This window comes from Dreissena polymorpha, chromosome 5, assembly GCF_020536995.1.
Source record: "Dreissena polymorpha isolate Duluth1 chromosome 5, UMN_Dpol_1.0, whole genome shotgun sequence".
NCBI classification, from domain to species: Eukaryota; Metazoa; Mollusca; class Bivalvia; order Myida; family Dreissenidae; genus Dreissena; species Dreissena polymorpha.
In genome coordinates, this window is record NC_068359.1 from 99,584,578 (window position 1) to 99,607,602 (window position 23,025).

General features: G+C 37.2%; 1 protein-coding gene across 5 annotated transcripts in view; it reads right to left on the reverse strand.

Annotated features, from left to right (window-relative positions):
* Window positions 1-5,529: 5,529 nt before the first annotated feature.
* The window catches only part of LOC127832024 (neprilysin-4-like), a 73,386-nt gene continuing 55,890 nt past the window's right edge, over window positions 5,530-23,025 (reverse strand). For all 5 annotated transcript variants that reach the window (XM_052357161.1, XM_052357160.1, XM_052357159.1 and 2 more), the window contains 13 exons: window positions 21,398-21,484; window positions 20,749-20,882; window positions 20,182-20,275; window positions 18,983-19,111; window positions 17,288-17,386; window positions 16,854-16,931; window positions 15,932-16,035; window positions 15,290-15,348; window positions 14,575-14,694; window positions 12,590-12,786; window positions 10,395-10,496; window positions 8,306-8,382; window positions 5,530-7,341 (listed from right to left, as the gene is read on the reverse strand). In XM_052357161.1, coding sequence (XP_052213121.1) covers window positions 7,242-7,341; window positions 8,306-8,382; window positions 10,395-10,496; window positions 12,590-12,786; window positions 14,575-14,694; window positions 15,290-15,348; window positions 15,932-16,035; window positions 16,854-16,931; window positions 17,288-17,386; window positions 18,983-19,111; window positions 20,182-20,275; window positions 20,749-20,882; window positions 21,398-21,484 — 1,380 coding nt within the window. In that variant the 3' untranslated portion in view covers window positions 5,530-7,241. The remainder of the gene's footprint in view (window positions 7,342-8,305; window positions 8,383-10,394; window positions 10,497-12,589; window positions 12,787-14,574; window positions 14,695-15,289; window positions 15,349-15,931; window positions 16,036-16,853; window positions 16,932-17,287; window positions 17,387-18,982; window positions 19,112-20,181; window positions 20,276-20,748; window positions 20,883-21,397; window positions 21,485-23,025) is intronic.

The window sequence follows — 23,025 nt, forward strand, 5'->3', positions numbered from 1 at the left end:
GAGTTCATGTGTTGTTATACATCCTGAAGTTATTTTTAGCTCACCTGAGCACAACGTGCTCATGGTGAGCTCTTGTGATCGCCTTTTGTCTGTTGTGTGTCGTCAGTCGTCAACATTTTGCCTTGTGAACACTCTAGAGGCCATATTTATTGTCCGATCTTCATGAAACTTGGTCAGAACATTTGTCCCATTGATACCTCGACAGGGTTCGAAACTGGGTCATGCTGGGTCAAAAACTAGGTCAAAAAAAGAAAAATCTTGTTAACACTGTAGAAGTCACATTTGATGCCCAATCTTCATGTTACTTTGTCAAAATGTTTGTCTCAATGATATGTTGGTTGAGTTCAAAAATGGTTCCGGTCCGTTGAAAAACATGGCCGCCAGGGAGCGGGGCAGTATTCCTTAAATGGCTATAAAGAAACCTTGTGAACACTCTAGAAAATACAATTTTTGCTCAATCATCATGAAACTTGGTCAAAACATTGGTTTCATTGATATCTCGTATGAGTTCGAAAATGGTCCAGATCGGTGAAAAATCATGGCCGCCAAGGGGCGGGGCACTTTTTTCTCTATATGTACATAGTGAAAACATGTGAACACTCTAGAAGTCACATTTTTGGTCCAATCTTCATTAAATTTAGTCAGAACATGTGTTTTCTGGATACGACGGTTGAGTTCGAAAATGGTCCAGATCGGTGAAAAAACATGGCCGCCACAGGGTGGGGCAGTTTCTCTATACATGTATGTATATAGTGAAAGCATTTGGACAGTCTAGTTGTGATAAGCCATAATGTTAAAGAAAGATAACATGTACATACTTTCAAATAGTTAACTAATAGTTGACTCCCTTGTATAAACCTGGGACTTCTTTCATAAAATGTAATGTACATAAAGACAGCAGTTTGCATGCAATTTAATAAATCTATGTCATAAAATAACTGTACATGTACTAATGCATTGTAGAGCCTTATCTTTGATCTTTACTGATAGGCCTACTGTGTTTTGGTGTATTTAGCAGACTACTGTGCTATGAAACTGTTTCCATGGCAACCTTGTTATTTGGAATTTCTAAATTAGAAAGACTCTTTTGATTGAAATAACTTTTGTAAATTCTTCTTATTTTTTAGATTTGAGTCACTGGAGTTTTCCACTCTTCATAAATTGTGTTCTTTAGATTAAGTTAGACTTATTTTATAAACAAAATTTTTGAAGCAACTTCTAGACTAACAGTAACCAGGGGCGTAGCCAGCGATACGCACTTACGCACATGCGTAACATCATTTAGAAAAATAAAAATGTAAACATGGCAAAAAAGGCAAAAAAGGCTTAAAAAAGTACGGCTATGGCCTTAGGAGGTTAACCTTAATGGCCATGATAATTAAAGATCTCCACAAATCTGACAAATGAAAGCAATAATTTACGAGACTTCTTTGAGTCATTTGAATCTGAAGTGATGAGAGGCCAAGGGTACGACGGGGCTGCATACATGTCTAGTTGTCATCGCGGTGTCAAAGCCCGCATTAGAAGCTCCAAGAGCACTTTATACACATTGCAAAGCGCATTCCTTGAATCTTGCTATTATTCACGCGTCCAAAGAGCCCTGTGCAAGAAACATGATAACGACCGTCCAGGAAATAGCATTTTGTTTTCAGTACTCAGCCATGAGGTTATTTCGGTTTCAAGAATTCCTTAGCAATAGTGATGAGGATTGGGTTGAGATGAACAGGAGGAACAAACTCAAAACTTTGTGCGAGACCCGGTGGGCGACCAGAGCCGATGCCCTTTTCACATTTAAGGCTTCATTTGAAACGGTTGTGTGCACACTTGAAGATATAGCCCAAAACAATGATGCAAAGGATGGCGCTTTTAAAGCAGCTATTACATAGTTTAGTTTCATTATTACACTGGTGGTTGTAGAGCATGTTCTGTCTGCGTGTGTGTCGCTCTCAAAACTACTTCAGGCTACTGTATGCGATCTTCTGCAAGCAGCAATTGAAGCTGAGGTCGTAAAACACAGGTCGAGGCAGAACGCATCGATCCCCTTATATGACAGGCATTGTTTAAAAAAGCCGTTGACATGGCAAGCTCCGTTGATGTTGAACCTACATTTCCACGCGAAGGGCGACAGCAGAACCGCCCTAATGCAGCGGCTGCTACCGCATTTGTCTATTGGAGGGTCAATAATATGTATTTACCATTTGCGGACCATGTACGTGCAGAGTTTCAACAACGGCTTTTACAAGGAAATGAAAGATATGCCATATAGTACCTATTACCAGATCGTGCCCAAGACCTCGATGATCAACGAACAAATGCAATCTTCTCGGCAGCACAGGCGGACCTTGGCGTTAACATGGAAACATTTCATAGAGAATGTATTCGTTGAAAATTCCGCTTGTGAACAGACACAGATTTCATCTACGCCTTCTCCGGAAACCACTGCTGCTCGCTCTATCGGAAGACTTGTATCCGAATATTGCTAGGTGCTTCCACCTGTTGCTTGCGATGCCAATATCAACTGCTTCAAAAGAACGCTTGTTCAGTACCATAAGATGCCTTAAAACCTACTTGAAGTCAACTATGACTACCAAAAGCATGTCTGGACTTGGTCTCATGAACGTTCACAGGGAAAGGGAACTGAACGCAACTGGAAATGTTGACCTATTTGCACAAAAAATGAAATGGCGTTTGGCACTTATCTTTCATGACAATTGAACTGGTAGATTTATACACAAGCCAAGCTAAATGACAATGACATACAATGTTTATCATTTGGTAAATTAAACCACAAAGTCAAATAGAAGAAATAAAGTTTGAACATAGTATTATCATTATTAGTTTATTACGTCTCATGACTTCTTGGTCTGACTGTCACAAGAAGTGAAAGCTTTTTTTCAGATAAATTACATGATGTAATATTTAGTGGTCAATAATTCCTTCAAATACATCTCAGCGCCTACCATTTAAGTTATGATTTTAAAAGTCTCTCGGGGAAGGCCCCCGAACCTCCATAAGCGGGAGGGGGTCACCCCCTCCAACACCCTCCCTCATTTGTGCGTAACATTCATTTATGTCTGGCTACGCCCCTGGTAACTAATATTTATATCAGTTTTTTTGACAGATTGTGAACTTCTTTTTACATTCATTAAGGTATCACGGCCGATTTTAAAACTAGATCATGTGGGGTATAACAGTTATCATTGCGTCATATTTCAGAAAAAGCTCGTGGAACATCTCTCACACTTGTTTGCGCAATCTTCGTGAAACTTGCTAGTGACATTTGTTCTTATGATTTCTCGGCTGAGAAGTGCAATACGGTACCTGTCCAGTGAAAAACATTACCGAAATTAGTTTCCCAGTGTTGCTATAGGAAACCATTTGATTACCCTTCACGTCGCTTTTTATATACATTTTTAGCTCACCTGTCACGAAGTGACATGGTGAGCTTATGTGACCATGTGATGTCCGGCGTCCGTATGTGCGTGTGTCCCTCAACAATTTGCTTGTGTAGACAGTAGAGGTCACAGTTTTCATCCAATCTCTATGAAATTTGGTCAGCATGTTTATCTTGATGAAATCTGGGTTGGGAATGTATTTGGGTCATCTGGGGTCAAAAATTAGGTCACTAGGTCAAAAACTAGGTCACATAATAGGGCAAATAATAGAAAAACCTTTATCTTGATAAAATCTGGGTTGAGATTGTATTTGGGTAATCTGGGATCAAAACTAGGTCACTAGGTCAAATAATTGAAAAATCATCAACAATTTGTTTGTGTAGACAGTAGAGGTCACAGATTTCATCCAATGTTTATGAAAATAGGTCAGAATGTTTATCTTGATGAAATCTGGGTTGGTATTGTATTTGGGTCATCTGAAGTCAAAAACTAGGTCACTAGGTCATAAACTAGGTCAAATAATAGAAAAACTTTGTGTAGCAATAGAGGTCGCAGTTTTCATCCAATCTTTATGAAATTTGGCCAGAATGTTTATCTTGATGAAATCTGGCTTGGGAATTATTTGGGTCATCTGGGGTCAAAAACTAGGTCACTAGGTCAAAAATTAGGTCAATTATAGAAAAACCTTGTGTAGACAGATTTTTAGATTTTTATTAAGGCACCGCACCAACACTGCTAAGTTTTCCATTTATATCAATGGTACAGCCCAGTAAAATCGAGCTGTCCATTTTATGGCCGTTTTCGACCTTTTTACGTAGAGTTTTATGTTAAGCAGTGTGCTCGGGCAATGGTTTATTAACCGAAGTCCCGAGGGTAAACAATCCCATTTGTTGTTGTTGTAGACAATAGAGGTCGCAGTTTTCATCCAATCTTTATGAAATTTGGTAAGAATGTTTATCTTGATGAAATCTGGGTTGGGATTGTATTTGGGTAATCTGATGTCAAAAACTAGGTCACTAGGTCAAATAATAGAACAACCGTCAACAATTTGTTTGTGTTGACAGTAGAGGTCACAGTTTTCATCCAATCTTTATGAAATTTGGCCAGAATGTTCATCTTGATACAGTCTGGGTTGGGATTGTATTTGGGTCATCAGGGGTCAAAAACTAGGTCACTAGGTGAAATAATAGAAAAACCTTGTATAGACAATAGAGGTCGCAGTTTTCATCCAATCTATGAAATTTGGTCAGAATGTTTATCTTGATGAAATCTGGGTTGGGATTGTATTTGGGTCATCTTGGGTCAAAAACTAGGTCACTAGGTCAAATAATAGAAAAACCTTGTGTAGACAATAGAGGTCACAGTTTTCATCCAATCTTCATGAAATTTGGTCAGAATGTTTGTCTTGATGACATCTGGGTTGGGATTGTATTTTGGTCATCTTGGGTCAAAAACTAGGTCACTAGGTAAAAAAATAGGAAAACCTTGTGTTAACCGTAGAGGTCACAGTTTTTATCCAATCTTTATAAAATTTGATCAGAATGTTTGTCTTGATGAAATCTGTGTTGGGATTGTATTTGGGTCACCTCGGGTCAAAAACTAGGGTCAATAGGTCAAACATTAGGAAAACCTTGTGTAGACAATAGAGGTCACAGTTTTCATCCAATCTTTATGAAATTTGGTCAGAATGTTTATCTTGATGAAAACTGGGTTGGGATTGTATTTGGTTAGTCAGGTGAGCGATTTAGGGCCATCATGGCCCTCTTGTTACTTATAACATGCTCAGAACATTAAATAATTGAGTTGGGATATTTGGACTGTGTACGAAAAAGATTGTTATTTGGTCAACACATTGCTGCCATGCTTTGGGCAGTTTTCCTTTTTAAGTCTGCATGTATTACGAAACACTCACTTCCTAATGAGAGAAGTTTTGTTCTGCGAGGTTTTAGGTGAGCGTCTAAGACCTTTCGCTCTCTTGTTTTTCGTTTGCATCCGATCTTTTACCAGACTTGCTCAAAATGCGGTAAATATGTTTGTTTTGTGGGGTTGATGGAATCAGACATCACGGCAACGACGATAATAAATCGAATTTCATTAAGAAATTGGCAAAAAAAATGCTAAAGAATGCAAGGAATATGGAACAACATACATCGATTTTATATTGTTTATACATACAATACCGAAATACAAAGGTAAAAAATATTTACAAGAGTCTACAAGAGACAACATGACCGATGGATAAAATTACTGAATAAGGCTATAGAGAACATTTCATAACACGATTCCGATGTATTTATTGAATATCATTTGTATTGTATATATAATATAATCGTTAAAAGCCAAACCATCATAAATTCCAAAATACATTTCCACAATCTATACATACGTATTCAACACGTTCCTATTGGGAAACATCGGACAAATCTTCAAAGCACACACATCCTTATTTATCTACCTAACATAATCCGTATTTCGGTAATATTACTTATTCATTAATATTTACTATATTATAAACATAAATATTTGTATTCGCCTTTTTTCCCAAATTTTTACCTGAGAACAAACAATCAGTTGATGATTTCCTTAAGACCTTTGCCAATAAGTCAAAGTCTTCACCTAAACGACTTAAGTGTAATTTCTTAAAACTCATAACATATATTACTTAAATGAAGAAAGTTAACCCACGGTAATTGGCGCCTCTCTGCATGAAAACTGCTTATACAGACAGTCCGTCGTCTACAAATACAGCTGTCTTTTATGCTTCTAAGCGATCCAGGAACGATACACCAAATAGCCGAAACATTTTACATAAATATCACAAATGAAACTCAAATTATTATCTTAAAGTATTGAGGACAATATTTTGAACTGTTGGCCGAGGCCGTTGGATCATTAATAACTGTCATGTAACTTTAACATTAAACTGTTATACCATCAAACAACGTTACCGATTGATTCTTCTTGAGTGGCAACCAAAAATGGTAATGCAAAGGCATAATTACAATTTCTTAAATTAAACACAATCATTTCACCATCGCTGTTCCAACACGAAAATTTAAAAGTAACCATCAATTTACGATACTTAAAATAGAAACTAAACATTGGCCTACAAACATGAAGTCAAAAAGGTGAACAAAATCCATTCGATACATGAATCATATAAAACTGAATAATATATGTACACAGGAGGTATGGTATGTTATATATTCTGATAACAATTATAACAAAAATTACGAGGATAAAAAAAAACACTTTTTATAACAATGTGCACAGTGTAACTACTTATCAAGTACCTGTATAATATACTCTGGATTCCATAATGTCGTTTTTATTTTGTCTGACTTTGCACAACATGAACATGCAATTACAGAGGGGATAATCACGCGACAAACAAGATGGCAACATGTATTTTCGCCGTTTTGTACCCGTTATTTCATTTATTAAATGTTAAAATGCCGCCCACTTTCCAGCCATATCGGCAATGAAGTGATTAGCGTGTACCGAAAGTTTTCTGACAATCTAAGTATTCGGACACCCTCTTTGTTAGCACAAATAATTAATTTAATGAAGTCATGTACAGCTACTAAGTGTTTTAGCACTTCTTTAAAATTAATATCCGCAACGAAACATGTAACAATATTAATATTTTTGTAAACATATTCTCGCGTTCACAATAATTACTAATTGCAACACTACTGTAACGTTCATAATTCGATTTAACGTTGTTGCGTCGAAATGTCCAGACAAGATGAGGGTTACACTACACTATGAAATCTGCATCGAATATGTGTCATTAAAAATAAAACTGAGGTTTAAACGTGTCCTGGTTTGCTTTGAGATTTTGCATCACCATATACTGCATCTTTTCGAGGGTGCCATGTATGACCCTGTCGGACACTGGAACGCCTTGCGAAACTCTAAAGAGTTCTGCAACGTTCCAATTACTCTGAAAAATAAAGACAAGGACCAATACTTCTGATATGAAAACAAGGACCAATAACTGATATAAAAACAAGGACCAATATATCTGAAATGCAAACAATTACTTATAATTTTGATATGAATAAAGAACCAACAACTCTGAAACGAAAACAAAACCAATATCTCTGAAATGAAAACAAGGACCAATAATTCTGATATGAAAACAAGGACCAAGTACACTAATAGCAAGCAAGGATAAACAACTCTCAAATGAAAACAAGGACCAAATACTTTAAAAACAAGCGTCCCAAAACCTCTGAAACGAAAACAAGAACAATGACTCTGAAATGAAAGCAAAAACAATACATCTAAAATTGAAAGAAGAACTTACAAAAACGAGAATATAGCCATCGAACGTATGCCACTAGTGTGATAATCTGTAGCATAGAAACGATTTACCACAAGGAATTTTCATGCATTTGGTAGTACGTGTATAAATTAATTTGATCTTAGTCTTTAGCATGTCAGCACCTCTTGTAAAGGTGGAACGTCCATTGGTATTTATCTAAAGAAATACATTAACTTCCTGCTATCATATGTATTTATTTATGAACCTTATGTTACAAACAAAGTTATGGGTTATTTAAACGAAGTGAGTCCCGCAGACAAATTTTATTCGTTTTAACAACCTTGCAAAGACAAAAGTGAGCGCATCTGACCATTTTTTTGTAGAAAATAATATTTGGATCTTTGGTTCTGGTTTTCTAAGGTTGTCTAAACTAATGTTCATTATTTCCTTTAACACATTTATGCCTATCGTCTAGACAAAAGGCCTTGGCAAACAGCGTAGACCCAGATGAGACGCCGCATGATGCAAGAAATATTCTAAATATAGAGATAAATATACTAGACATCCCTAATTTTGGAAATAATTTGATCCAATTTTGAAGGATGGGAGAGTCCACTAGGCATAAATGGGTTAAACATACCTGTATCTGCCTGGGTTATGCACGCCCGTTAGGATCCTGTTTCTGAGAGCTTCTGGTCGCGTGTTGCCACACCATACCTAAAATGTTGTTTTGTTTCGATTTATTAACGTGTTTAGCTCACCTGAGCACAACTTGATTATGGTGAGCATTTGTGATCGCATTTTGTCCGTCGTACGTCGTGCGTCGTCAACATTTAAATTGTTAACACTCTAGATGCTACAATGATTGTCCAATCTTCATGAAAGTTTGTTTTAACATGCGTACCAATGATATCTTGGACGAATTCAAAAATGGTTCCAGTTGGTTAGAAACATGGCCGCCAGAGTGGAGGACAGTTTGCCTTATATGGCTGTATTTAAACCTTGTTAATACGTTAGAAGTCACGTTTATTGTCCAATCTTCATGAAACTTATTCAGAACATTTGTTCTATTGATATCTTGGATGAGTTCGATAATTGTTTCGGTCTTTTGAAAACATGTCACATTTAGTGTCCAAGCTTCATGAAATCTGGTCAGAACATGTGTCCCCATGACATCTTGTACGAGTTCGAAAAGTGATTCGGTTGGTTGAAGAACATGGCCGTCAGCGGGCGGGACAGTTATCCTTAAATTTCAAAAGTTACACCTTGTTAATACTCCAGAAGTCAGATTTATTGTCGATTCTTCATGAAAAGTCGGAACAGTTTGTTCTTATGATGTCTTGCATGAGTTTGATAATAGTTATGGTCTGTGGGAAAATATTTCCGCCATGGGGCGGGACAATATTCCGTATATGGCTATAGTTAAACCTTGTAAACACTCAATAAGACACATTTATGGTCATATCTTAATGAAACTAGGTCAAAACATCTGGGTTGTGACAGCTCGGCTTAGTTTGAAAATTGTTATGATAAGTCGAAAAATATGGCCACCTGAGAGGGGGCATTTTCCCTTATATGGCTAAATTAAACTTTGTTAACAATCTATAAGTCACATTTAGTGCAATCTAAATGAAGCTTAGTCAGAAAACTTGTTCTAATGATCTTTCGGTCGAGTTCAAAAATCGTTGCGGTTTGTTGCAAACACATGGCCGGGGGGGGGGGGGGGGCGGAACAGTTTTCCTTATATGGCTCTATTTAAAACTTGTGACTCTACATTAGCAACAAATATAAGCCTATCTTCATGACACTTTGTCAGAAAATTTGTCCTAGTACAATCTCTGGTGATATTGATACTGGGTCATGTGAGCTAAAAAAAAACTAGGTTACTAGGTTAAATACAAAATACTCTAGAAGTGACTTTTTTTGGGTCGAATCTTCATGAATCAACTCGCAATCGTCTCAGAATATCCTTGTTCATTGTGGTCTCATGTGATCGCGTAAGGGTCCATGGTCTTCATGTTTTTAAATAGAATCTCTTTAATGAAGATCAATAAATGTAACCGTTGCCTATCACAATTTACCCCATTTACCCAATTTACCCCGGCCTAACGGTTCACCAGTATAAGAGGTGGGCATTTTTTCCAGATAGATACGACACAAATAACATATACCAAATAGACATTACACATCAATTAACCCCTAACCCATAAACCTAACCCCTAACCCTTCCCCTAACCATAACCTATCGCTACTTTTGTGCAATTTCTCTTTGGGCGATGAATCTATTTTGAATACAGCGTATAAGAAAACAGAAAATTAAGCAAATAACAGACAAATGAGCAATAGAAAGAAACATGTGTCTGTCTTAGAAATTTACTTCAAGGCCAATCCCCATACATGCTCAAAGACATTTACAAATCACATATTTGGAAACATCTATGTTCAACTATAATGAAAATATAATGAAACTGAAAAACAAAATGAAACTGAATCAATCGTAGTATCGGTAACGCTTTTCGAAAGAATCTCCGATAGAAAGTGTATAACTAACTTAGCGATGTTAAGTGACCACAATAATAATCCTCATGTTAAGCGGCCAAGTGGCCTGTCGAACTGTATTTTCTTCATGTTTTTACTTTCATTACAATCAATTAAAAATCGAATTTATGTGGACAAGGCTCTTAAATATTAAAAACACACAAAGCTAGAAAACAATAGAAAGTTCGTACCTGTGCAAAGTTGAGAAAAAACAGCTGGTCGTTACTGAGGTGGGTCAGACCGGGCAGATCCGGTTCCGAGCCGCCGTGTTCCGCCTTCCACATCCGGTATGCCTGTTGGCATGGAAGAGAATGCGCATTTTTCAATCTTGTATATGAGTCGTGTTCTTAGAAAACTGTTTTCGCAGAACACGACTCATATGAACCGCGTTTCGGGAAAACTGGACCTAAATGTTTGTGTGTCAGTGTCGCCCCATATTAGCCTGTGCAGTCCACACAGGCTTATCAGGGACACTCTCCGTCTATACTGGATTTTCATTAAAAAGAGTCTTCATTTCAAAGAAAAATAGAAAGTGGCTTTCCTGGTTAGCCTGTGTGGTCTTCACAATTTAATCTGGGACGACTATTTGCGCAAATGCATTAAGCCCCGTTTTCCCAGAGCGAGGCTCATGTATATAAATATGATGTTAACAATCTGAACCATGACAGGATATACGAATTTCCGATTTGTTCCCGTTACTTACTGGTATCCAATTATCAAATAATTTTGATATAATAGAGACTTTTCATTAAGCGCGTCACGATATTTTGGGTTTGTCACTGGAGCTCGATTGGTCATTGTCGGCTCAGGTACTAGTTAAAAGTACCTCGTTTACGGAAACTTTATTATTAAGTACCCCGGGGTATGGCCGGGTGCCTTTCAGCGTATTTTTCGTACCAGGATACGTGGAAGTATACTTAAGTAGCTGGGGTTACTTTTAAAAAGTACCTAACCTGGCAATGACGAATTGAGCGTCACTTTTTGTATGCTTTACTGGACATAAGTGTGCAGTTTATGAAGTTCTTCCTTCGATAAAGGCCATGACCTGGTTCTAGCACCCTAATGCACCGTAATACTGATTTGAGGAGTAAGAATCATAACTTGTTTTTCCAGCAGTTTGTTCTTACTGACATTTTATATTTCTTTGTTGAAGTCTGCTGCAGGAAAACAAATTACGGACAGTTCTTTGATATGCTGACCGGGCGCGATGATTGTGAATAAAACCTTGCCCCGTGTTTACAAAACGATTTTGCAATCGAAAATCGATTTTAACTGACATCGATTTTCATCAACTACAATGGATTTTTTTTCAATTACAAGCGAAATCGATTTTCGATTGCAAAAAATGTTTTGTGAACAAGATGCCTAGACGGCAAAGGTGCGCCGCGAGTGGATCAGCCGGGATGCATGGACGGCAAAGGTGCGCCGCGAGTGGATCAGCCGAGATGCCTAGACGACAAAGGTGCGCCGCGAGTGGATCAGCCGCTGCGCTGAACGGGCAGTCCTGTAGCCGGTGTTCAATGATTACAATACTTAAACCTCGCGTTGGTGTACCCTTCCATGAACGGTTATTTATCGTAGGTAAACGACTAGTATTACACATATTTTTAGTGCAGTTGTGTACCTTACGCTGTAAGCGGCAATTCAGGATTTCACGAATTAACGATACAAAAATATAACCATGGCGGTGAATCATTCTATGAAAGCGACGGTTTTGGAATTTGATAGAAGACAATAAAACAGAAACAATATAACCAAAACGCCACTGTGGTAAACCATGAACTGACAGCGTCGGTTCAGAATTTCAATGGTAAACTGTGGCAACAATGTTACACAGAAGCCATACGCCATGGAAGTAGTATCATAGCCTGCAAACGGCAGTTCAGGACTTCACGAAACTGTACCACACATTTCACAAAACACCATGGATGTGTACACTTACCTGTCAATTGTTTGTGAACCATACACTGAATGCAATAACACACAACACCACGGCGGTGAACCATACCCTAAATAAAATCAAACGTAACACCACGGTGGTGAACCATACACTGAGCGCAATAAAACTCAACACCACGGTGGTGAGCCATACCCTAAATGCAATAAAACGTAACACCAAGGCGGTGAACCATACCCTGAATGCAATAAAACGCAACACCACGGTGGTGAGCCATACCCTAAATGCAATAAAACGTAACACCAAGGAGGTGAACTATACCCTGAATGCAATAAAACGCAACACCACGGTGGTGAGCCATACCCTAAATGCAATAAAACGTAACACCAAGGAGGTGAACTATACCCTGAATGCAATAAAACGCAACACCACGGTGGTGAGCCATACCATGAACGCAATAAAACCTTACACTACGTGGGTGAACCATACCCTGAATGCTGCAGTAAGCCCCCCGTTGTCCGCGATGTCCTCGCCCTGTGACTGCACGCTATTCAGCTGCAAACCTATCTTTTCCACTGTGAAGTTTCCGTACTGCTCTATGATGCACTTGGCCTGCGCCTTGAACGCCGCGATCACGTGATCGTCCCACCACTGCTGCAGGTTACCGTTCTTGTCGTACTGGCGACCTTAAAATTTAGTACATGTAATTTCGATCTTTTACATAAATTGATATCAAAGTTACCAAAAATGAACATAGAAATGTACATTTAAAGACAACTCACATTATACATAGAGATCTTGAAGGAAACACATGTTAAGTAAGGAAAAATAAATACATCAGTACATGCGATTATATCGATTGTACGTGTTCTGAAACCTAAAAAAAAAGTCGATGTATGAACATTATTTCGAGTCTGTTGCGTCACCAACTTTATAACGGCCCCAGGGGCGCATCCGGCACCCCCCCCCCCCCCCCCCCCAACTAAAATTCAAGAGCGTTACTCATGTAGGCATTTACAAATCGTCATAATGTGTCGAATTATATACGTTTTGCAACAACGCACTATGAGTTAAAAAGAAGCTTCCGTTTTGTAAGTTTTGCTGCTAGTACAAACGCACTATGGTGACGTGGCCAGCATCGCGTGTAAATTTACTTCCTTATGTGTTTCTTTGATTTTCAGACAGTACTTTGAAATTGAAAGCTTATAATCCCCCGAGCGATTTTAAGTGATACATAAACACATCGTTGACCTCGATAGCATGGAGAAAGCGATTTAAAGGCAAACAATAAACGCAAACGTATTTCACTGCTAATGGATGTATGCGGTTTACAAAGAAATCACCATTACCAGTTCATTGTTCTCGTGAGATTTAAGCTTGATCTTATCACGCTCTATAAGACAAAACACTTCCAATTATCAAGTGAGACGCAGTTAAATACACGTGATCATTTTCCACCATCTTAAAACATAAATTAAAGTTTTACGGATACAATTACACTCCTATTAAACCCCGGGCACTGACTTCGCCGTCTTACTCTAGTTATCGATGTTTTATGAATAAATGGGGTCTCTGTTTTGAATAGGTAACCGATTTTGTATATGCAAAGTTTTATGGTAATGTATGGGTGGAATAAGTCGATATTCCTTTTCTTCAAAATGATTATGTCAACATATGAACGGTGTTTGTATGTGCTACGTTGCTGTCAATTGTTTTTGCTCAAAGCAAATTATTGACACATGTAGCAGTAGGCGTGATTGTTATAAATCGGTAAACATTTTGGAATTGAATGCATTTCATGAACAAATATTATGAAAAAATCATACTCCCGTGTTTTATTGTACTATATAGATTTTTAACGACAATCAAAATCAATAACTCTGGCATTTATAGCAAGTACATGTTATGCATCTAACAATAATACTTTTCATTTCCAGACACAACTTTTAATCAAGAACTCTTGTTGGTAACTGACCAGTTAGCGGTAGTATTGTTTATTTTAATGATGGTGATGCCTCCGACTCAAAGTTAAATATTAACAATATTGCTGCTATATGCTTCGGTTCTGTACATAATATATGAGTTGCGCTCTGTGAAAAGTTGGTCTAATGCATGCGCAAAAAGTATCGTCCCAGATTAGCCTGTGCAATTCGCACGGGCTAATTAGGGACTGCCCGCTTTTATGATATGTGTATAAGCGAACCTCTGTCATCAAATCCGCGTGTGATCTCGTGACCGATGTAAGGTGTAGTCGCAGATTAGCCGGCGCAGTCAGTTATTTCTTTCTTTTTTTTAAATTATATTTTCGTTTACAGAAAGTGTAGCGGAAATTCAGTTAAGGCGTAAAATTTCGTCCCTTGGCGGACTGCACAGGCTAATCTGAGACGACACTTTCCGCACATGCATTAAGCCCAATTTTCCCAGAGCGCGCCCCACAAACACCATTGAATATGCGAGTACGTGACTAAGCAGACCTCTGTCATCAAATCCATGCGTGATCTCGTGACCGATGACCATGCCTATACCGCCGTAGTTGAGAGACTTCGGGTAGCCCTTGTTGTAGAACGGGGGCTGCAGGATACCTGCCGGCAGGGCTGGAATAATAAGTGTAAGTACCGATCATGTAAGGTTTGGATTTCATTAAAATCAGTTCAAGCCTCTGATGTGTATTGCGATTTCACAATCCAATCATGTACTACGCCTAATAAATAGTATTTTTGATTTTTGATCGTTGCTTTGGGTCTTAATTTGAGCATTGTTCTGAGAAAACTAGGATTAATGCATATGCGTAAAGTGTCATCCCAGATTGGCCTGTGCAGTCTGCACAGGCTAATCAGGGGCGACACTTTCCGCCAAATTGGATTTTTGCTAAAAAAGACTTCATTTTAATGTTACGTATCTAAGTTGTGAAGGGTTAAACACGTATCAAAGTGGTAAATGGATAAATACGTATCTAATTGGTAAAGGGATAAATACTTATCTAATTGGTAAAGGGATAAACGTATCAACGTGGTAAAGTGTTATATCGTCCCGGAGACGATATGGCCATATTGACCGGGCGAATACAAATAACGGTCCGTTTGTGACATCAGTTCGTTTCTCTTTTTACAATAATACTATGTACCATTTGGCAAAGACGATAAAATATGTTTGTACAGGTTATAAAACATCCAAGGTTTATCTACTAACTCATCTGATTCATGGTAGCGCTGTAGAAGGCGTTCACTATTGCAGGAAACGCTGACCATCTAAAAGACAAATAGTACGTGCAGGACGACGTTATATAGCCCATGATCAATATATAAATATCACATGACTAAGGTGAAATCATCGTATGACAGGTAAAAGTTTACTTTTACGTCAAAGCAATAACGTGGCGTAATGGATAAGGTGTCCGCCTAGCGATCGGGATGTCACGGGTTCGATCCCCACTCGGGAAGCGTTCTCTAGATCTTCCCGAAAGACACCAAGTACTGGTTATAGACACAGAAAACGGACTCGAGAGCATTTCTATAAGCCCGAGGCTTTTAACTAAAGCAATAACGCCAAAACTAGTATCACTAAATCAAAGCACACGGCATGAAACGAGAACCATTTGTCCTTTAACCCTCTTAGGTTGTAGAAAATAACATGTTCACTTAATCTTTATACATGTACAATTTCATAACCAGTTTGTTAAATTATATTGATCATGCAACCGCTTTTTTCGAATATTACATGGAAACAAATATGCAACACTTGACCGTTTACTCCAAATAACTGAACAAGGGACATTTACGGGTTAAACAAAAATCCTATAAAACACATATTGATTTGTGTTAGCATACTTACAACGTCTTATCAACCGGTTTGTTGTACATTTGTAAATTGCTTAGCGCGATACCCCGGACATTGTTGAGGATGTTCTCAAAGTACGTGTCCGTATGGAAATGTATCTGTAATGTAACACAGTAAATCTATTTATAAATTCACAATTGTATAACCATCTTCATTTTATGAATTAAAATAACATATTTTTTAATGTTTACCACTTAGTTGAAACAAGCGGGCAACACTTCTTGGTGTTTCCTGTTATACGTTTTGTTGCCCTCATCATTATTGAAATGCACAAAAAGCTGCGCAATGCAAGATTGTCTTATCTGCATGTATACAGCAAGTCTCAGGTTAATTTATGTTTAATATGTGTCTTGTTCTGAGAAAACTGGACATAATGCATGTGCGTAAAGTGTCGTCCCTGATTAGCCTGTGCGGACTGCACAGGCTAATCTGGGACGACACTTTACGCACATGCATTATGCCCAGTTTTCTCAGAACGCGACTCTATTAGTGGGGAATCATTGAAAATATTATTTAAATAACGGCTTCAGGGCAAACGTTAAATATGTTGCCCGCTATGACGAAAACCAGAGGTTTAGCTGATGTACATAGACTCTGGCACGTTATATATTTTATGTAATTAATACTATCTCTATATTATGAGTCGTGCAACTTTTTTGTGCGCAATATTCTGTTTAAAACTCAAAGAAGTGCTAGTATTATATGCACTTGAAAGAAGTGCTAGTATTATATGCACTTAAAAGAATTGCTAGTATTATATTCACTGTTTGTAAGCATTTTCCATAGATTAACATCACTACTCTGATAAAAATGGCGAAAAATCCAAACAAACAAATAAACTTACATTTACGACTTATTACAATATGTATTGTTACAATATGTAAACTAGACAAAAGTTGTGGACAAGTGTACTCACATTTTTGTATTCATTGTCGAGAAATGTGTCATTCAGGATATAGCCTGGAAAGCCTATCTTCTCTTGCATAACGTCGGCCTATCAACAAAATAGTGTTTTTTTCGGGTATGGCTTACCAAAGATATTTTTGGTGATGAACTATGCATGTGTTAACAATGGAAGTAATAATCAGATAGTATATTTAAGGTAAAAAATGTGTTCTTCGGTTTCCATTTGGTAAATAACGGTATTTTATCAATAGTTTACTACGGTACTGTTATGATACCATGCCTTGTACCTTGGTCTAACAGTTGGTATGACTTGATAAACAAGTAATGTAATGTTGATCACATTTATATGTTTTGATGGTACTTTTGAATTAAAAATAATGTATTCAAAAATGATAATAACGATGTTCAATAAAATACTTTAAATGGTCCAATAATCATAGGTACTTTTTCTTTTGCAAGTTTCTTTGTTCGCTGGTCCATCCAGGGTACTTCTGATAGCAGTTCTTCTATGGCCCGCCGAATATCCTTTATCATCTCTAAAGCCTTGGGAACAATTAACCCATTTATGCCTAGCGTCTAGAAAAAGACCTTGGCAAAAAGCGTAGACCCAGATGAGACGCCGCATCATGAGGCGTCTCATCAGGGTCTGCGCTGTTTGCTTAAAGGAATTTCTGTAAGAAATATTCTAAACATAGAAATAAATATACTAGACATCCTTAATTTTGGAAATAATTGATCCAATTCAGAAGGATGGGAGAGTCCACTAGGCATAAATGGGTTAAACCGGAAGTGTATTATTGAAAAAAACTCACCATTTTAATTGGTATTGTGAGTTTATCGGTATAAGTTTGGTATTTATACAAGATTTTTTTTTCCATTTAATAAATTTAAACATATCAATAATAAAAAAATATCTAATATGTTAGGCATGCAAACACTTGTGGCAAGACTACATTTAATAATGACGCATCAATGCGTATAATGAAAGAAAAATACACTCTGCAAAAAATGTATAACAATAAATTTAAGCACTCGTAATATGTCTTAATTGGTGTGCAACAGCAATGAATTAAAGAAAACGGTTAAAGCCGACCTACTTCTACTACTACTACTACTACTACTACTACTACTACTACTACTACTACTACTACTACTACTACTACTATTACTACTACTACTACTTCTACTACTACTACTACTACAACTACTGCTACTACTATTATTACTACTACTACTACTACTACTACTACTACTACTACTACTACTACTACTACTACTACTACTACTACTACTACTACTACTACTACTACTACTACTACTACTACTACTATTTCTACTGCTACTACTACTACTACTACTACTACTACTACTACTACTACTACTACTACTACTACTACTACTTCTACTACTACTACTACTACTACTACTACTACTACTACTACTACTACTACTACTACTACTATTACTACTTCTACTACTACAACTACTACTACGACTTCTACTACTACTACTACTACAACTACTTCTTCTACTACTACTACTACTACTACTACTACTTCTACTACTACTACTACTACTACTACTACTACTACTACTACTACTACTACTACTACTACTACTACTACTACTACTACTACTACTACTACTATTACTACTACTACTTCTACCACTACTACTACTACTACTACTACTACTACTACTACTACTACTACTACTACTACTACTACTAGTGCTACTACTACTACTACTACTGCTACTACTACTATTACTACAACTACTACTACTTCTACTACTACTGCTGCTGCTACTGTTGCTGCTGCTGTTATTACTATTATTATTATTACTACTACTACTACTACTAGTACTAGTACTACTACTACTACTTCTACTACTACTACTACTACTACTACTACTACTACTACTACTACTACTACTACTACTACTACTACTACTACTACTACTACTACTACTACTACTACTACTACTACTACTACTACTACTACTACTACTACTACTACTACTACTACTACTACTACTACTACTACTACTACTACTACTACTAGTGCTGCTGCTGCTACTACTATAAGTAAACCAGTACACGACTACGTTTTTCCCACGAACGCACACTTCTAAACCTACGTTTTTCTTTGCATTCTCGTCAAAATGCCTGCTTATAAACAGCCGGCCGACCGCATTGCCCAGATTGTTGTTCACGTATGTGACACAGTCACGCCATCTTGAGGTCTCGCTGCTGTAGCCCATGATTATCTGAAATTATGCTCGGGTTTAACATCTCAAATCATCGCCAAATTACTATAATTCTGAGAAAATATAAAAAATGCCGGTACAAAATCGTTTGGGATGTGTCATTTCAGCAATTTGTGTCAACATGTCATTTTTTAAACATCTTCTAATTTTGTTACGGAAGGGTCCTTTTTCAAATCGTACGGTTGTTTGTTTGCACAATAAGCTTGTAACATTTGAAGAAAAATACATTCAGAAAGTTGGGCATGAAATTATTTTAATATCCGGAATACACAATAATTTAACAATTGGACTATGTTTAACATTAAAAAAATAATTTTTAAAGGGACCGTCAACCACGAATGACGAAAAAAGAAAAGTGCTAAATACCGTATTTTTTTACAATTATTAGTTTATATTGATTAAAATATCGCGACTGGTATATATCATTACTTGAAAAAAGTTCATATTTTCAGTATATTTGGAAATAAAATTTCACGATGTGAAATCGAAAGTACATTGCGAAAATAGGTGACATAACGATTACACAGTATACATAACGCAAGTAGATTGATCATTTTATATATAAAATATATACATTTCACTACGCATGCACAATTTGCATTTCTGGGTTTACCAGGTGACGATGATGATCAATCTACTCGCGTTATTTATAGTTAACTGGTAGTTACCTGGTACCTGTACCCAGTAAAATTTATATACTGAAAATATGAAAACTGAACAACTTTTTCAAGTAATGTTATATACCAGTCGTGATATTTTAATCAATATAAACTAATAATTGTAAAAAAAAAATACGGTATTTAAATTTTGTCTTTTTCGTGATTCGTGGTTGACGGTCCCTTTAAAATAATAAAGTTGATATGCCGCGGCTGGACATTTCTTGACTAAACTAATTCTAATGGCTAGATCTATGTATTGCCAAATTGATTCGGTCACTTGCCTTATATAAAAAAACACAGATGGCGCAAAACATTTAATTCTTGAATATTTTTCATTTGTTACATTTCACAATATAAATATAACAATCCACATGCCTAACTTATCAACTGAACATACAACTTAGCTCCTACTTTTATGTATTCGACTTGTAACTCCCGATACTTCTTGGGTAGATTGTCCACGCGATTTTTCATGATTCTCCAAATGAGGTAGTTGGCCAATGTCCTGTAAAAGATGCGTTCAGAACTAACACCCTTCTCTATGATAGTGTTTTTTGCAAATTTCATATCTGCGATATTATGCTTTTTGGACATGATGTTTTACACCGTTTGGAAAAAAAACACCATACACCATACAGTTCGGTAAAGGAAATGATGCTTTTTATGATTTGTGCTTTAATTAAATGTCCTTTTTGCCATATCACTATTTCTTATTTGTTAAATACAACATTAAACGTTACAAATACAGAAAATAATTAATTACGGTAAATGTCTCTTGGACCAAAATGATACTATTGAAGTACGTGGCATAACAATTTTGTTGAACACAATAGTTGTTTTTAAGTGAAAAATACCAGTGAAAAGAATCGATTGTTCAAAATAAGTTTAAAGAAAGAAAAAAGTTTGGCTTCATAATAGCATGACAATGCCTCTTCGGGGAGGGGGGGGGGGGGGGGGGGCGGTTGGTGGCGGGAGTACCTGTTTTCTGTTATAGACAGGAGCTGCGTGAGATTCGAGAAAAACACAGGCGCGAGAACGACGACGTGATCCGTTACGTTGATGCTGACTTCAGCACGCGCGAATATCTCCGTCAGGTAACGTACCCAGTTAAACTGCAATGCAGGAAATTCAATAAGCTATGCAATGTGTTCTTAATTATTACTAAGGAAACACGCAACCCACAGGGCATGGTTATTATTGGCGTTATTTGAACATGCCTGGTAGAGGAAAAATCTATGTTATATGTCAATTACCAAAACGTGTGAGCTTAAGTTTTCACTATATAAATGTAAGTGAAACCAGTGACCCGATGGGCGGACAAGTTTTGATCAAAGGGGCATTATTTGAACTAACGTAGCCGGGCAACACCATTCAATGTCCCAGATTCCCGTAAGGATAGAGCTTATCTTTTTCTGATGCATGTAATTTAGTGTCACTGGGTTTATATTAACGGACCGATAAAATAAAAAAACAATACATGATTACATGTTCAAATAGCTTTGCTTATTTGCAAGTTTATCTTTAATTCGAACATTTTTTTACTTTAACAACGGACTCAAAATAACGCATTATACGTCATAGCTTTCAGTGTGCTATTTCACGAAATCCATCTGCGTATATTACTCACATGAGGTATCATTTTCTGAAGCTCTGCTATCGTCATTTTGTTGTAGAGCGCCTCGCTGTCTCGCAATTCACCTTGGGGCACCGTAATCTGTGGACAGGGAGCAAGGGTAGATATTTAACCCATTTATGCCTAGTGGACTCTCCCATCCTTCTAAATTGGATCAATTTATTTCCAAAATTAGGGATGTCAAGTATATTTATTTCTATATATAGAATATGTCTTACAGAAATTCCTTTAAACAAACAGCGCAGACCCAGATGAGACGCCGCATCAGGTGGCGTTTCATCTGGGTCTACGCTGTTTGCCAAGGCCTTTTTTTCTAGACGCTAGGCATAAATGGGTTAATGGTGCCGCGTTCTGAGAAAACAGGGCTTAGGGCGTGTGCGTAAAATTTCTTTCCAGATTAGCGGGAATCATTAGCCTTTGCAGTCGGTAAGGACAGCACCTTCCTCTTTCATAAAATGTGTCGTTTAAAAAAAGTCTCCTTCAAACGGAAATCCAGTTTTACTAAGAGAGTTTTCACTTATAAGCCTGTGCGGTCTGCACAGGCTAATATGTGACGACCTTTTACGCACATTCATTGGGAACGATACTTAATAAGATACTGGTTTTTATACATACAATAACATACTGATATACCCTGATACTCTTCTATTCCTTAATAAACACTGGTCACAGTTGTATATAGGACATTGAGCGAAAATGCATTCGAAAAAGAAACTTCGCTTAAGTATACAATCGTGTAGTGACATACGAGAATAATTGATATGTATGACGAATACTTTGTAACTAACACTCCGAAGACCTCGCGCCTCCTGCACACTGTTTAACCCTTTCAGTGCGGGAACCGAATTTTAAAGGCCTTTGCAAACAGTTTGGATCCAGATGAGACGCCACAGAACGTGGCGTCTCATCTGGATCCAAACTGTTTGCTATTCTGATAGTATTCTTTGATAAAAAATGAAGAAAATGCTTATTTTACAAATTCGGCAGACGACATTTTAGCAGACGACAAATTTCCCAGCATGCAAAGGGTTAATTGTGATAAACCGCGGGAGCAAGGTTCCATGAAAATTCTTTCAATGCTGATAATGACTTTCACATACATCCTTTACCAGTCGCGATTCCAGTGTAACCTGGATTTAGAGTAAGAGTTACGTGCTTATGCCTTATGTACGAAGTATAATTGAGTGAATGGGTGACGGGTCAGTCATCTAAGCAAAATTTTATGAAAATCCATCAAAGTGTATAGGATAGTTATAGCTCACACATCCTATACAATAATGTTATCCGTGACCTCGACATTGAGGTGGCCCAAAGGCACTTTTCATCAGCACACCGTCAAAATCACCTAACCAGTTGATGTTTGTGTAATTTAATTCCTTAAAAGGCATACGGGATAGGGAGCGTTTATTGTCTAACATTCACTGCCGAATATGTCATTTATTATAAATAGGTTATCAAGTTAATTATATGCCATTATAGCACTATAATATTTAATTATTATATGTTTGAAGAAATTATATCCACCTCCAAATGGCGAATTTCGTCGACAAGTCCCAAACACCAACATTACTGCAAGTCCACTACGTAAACTGATACATACATTATAACAGGCTGAACGTGCA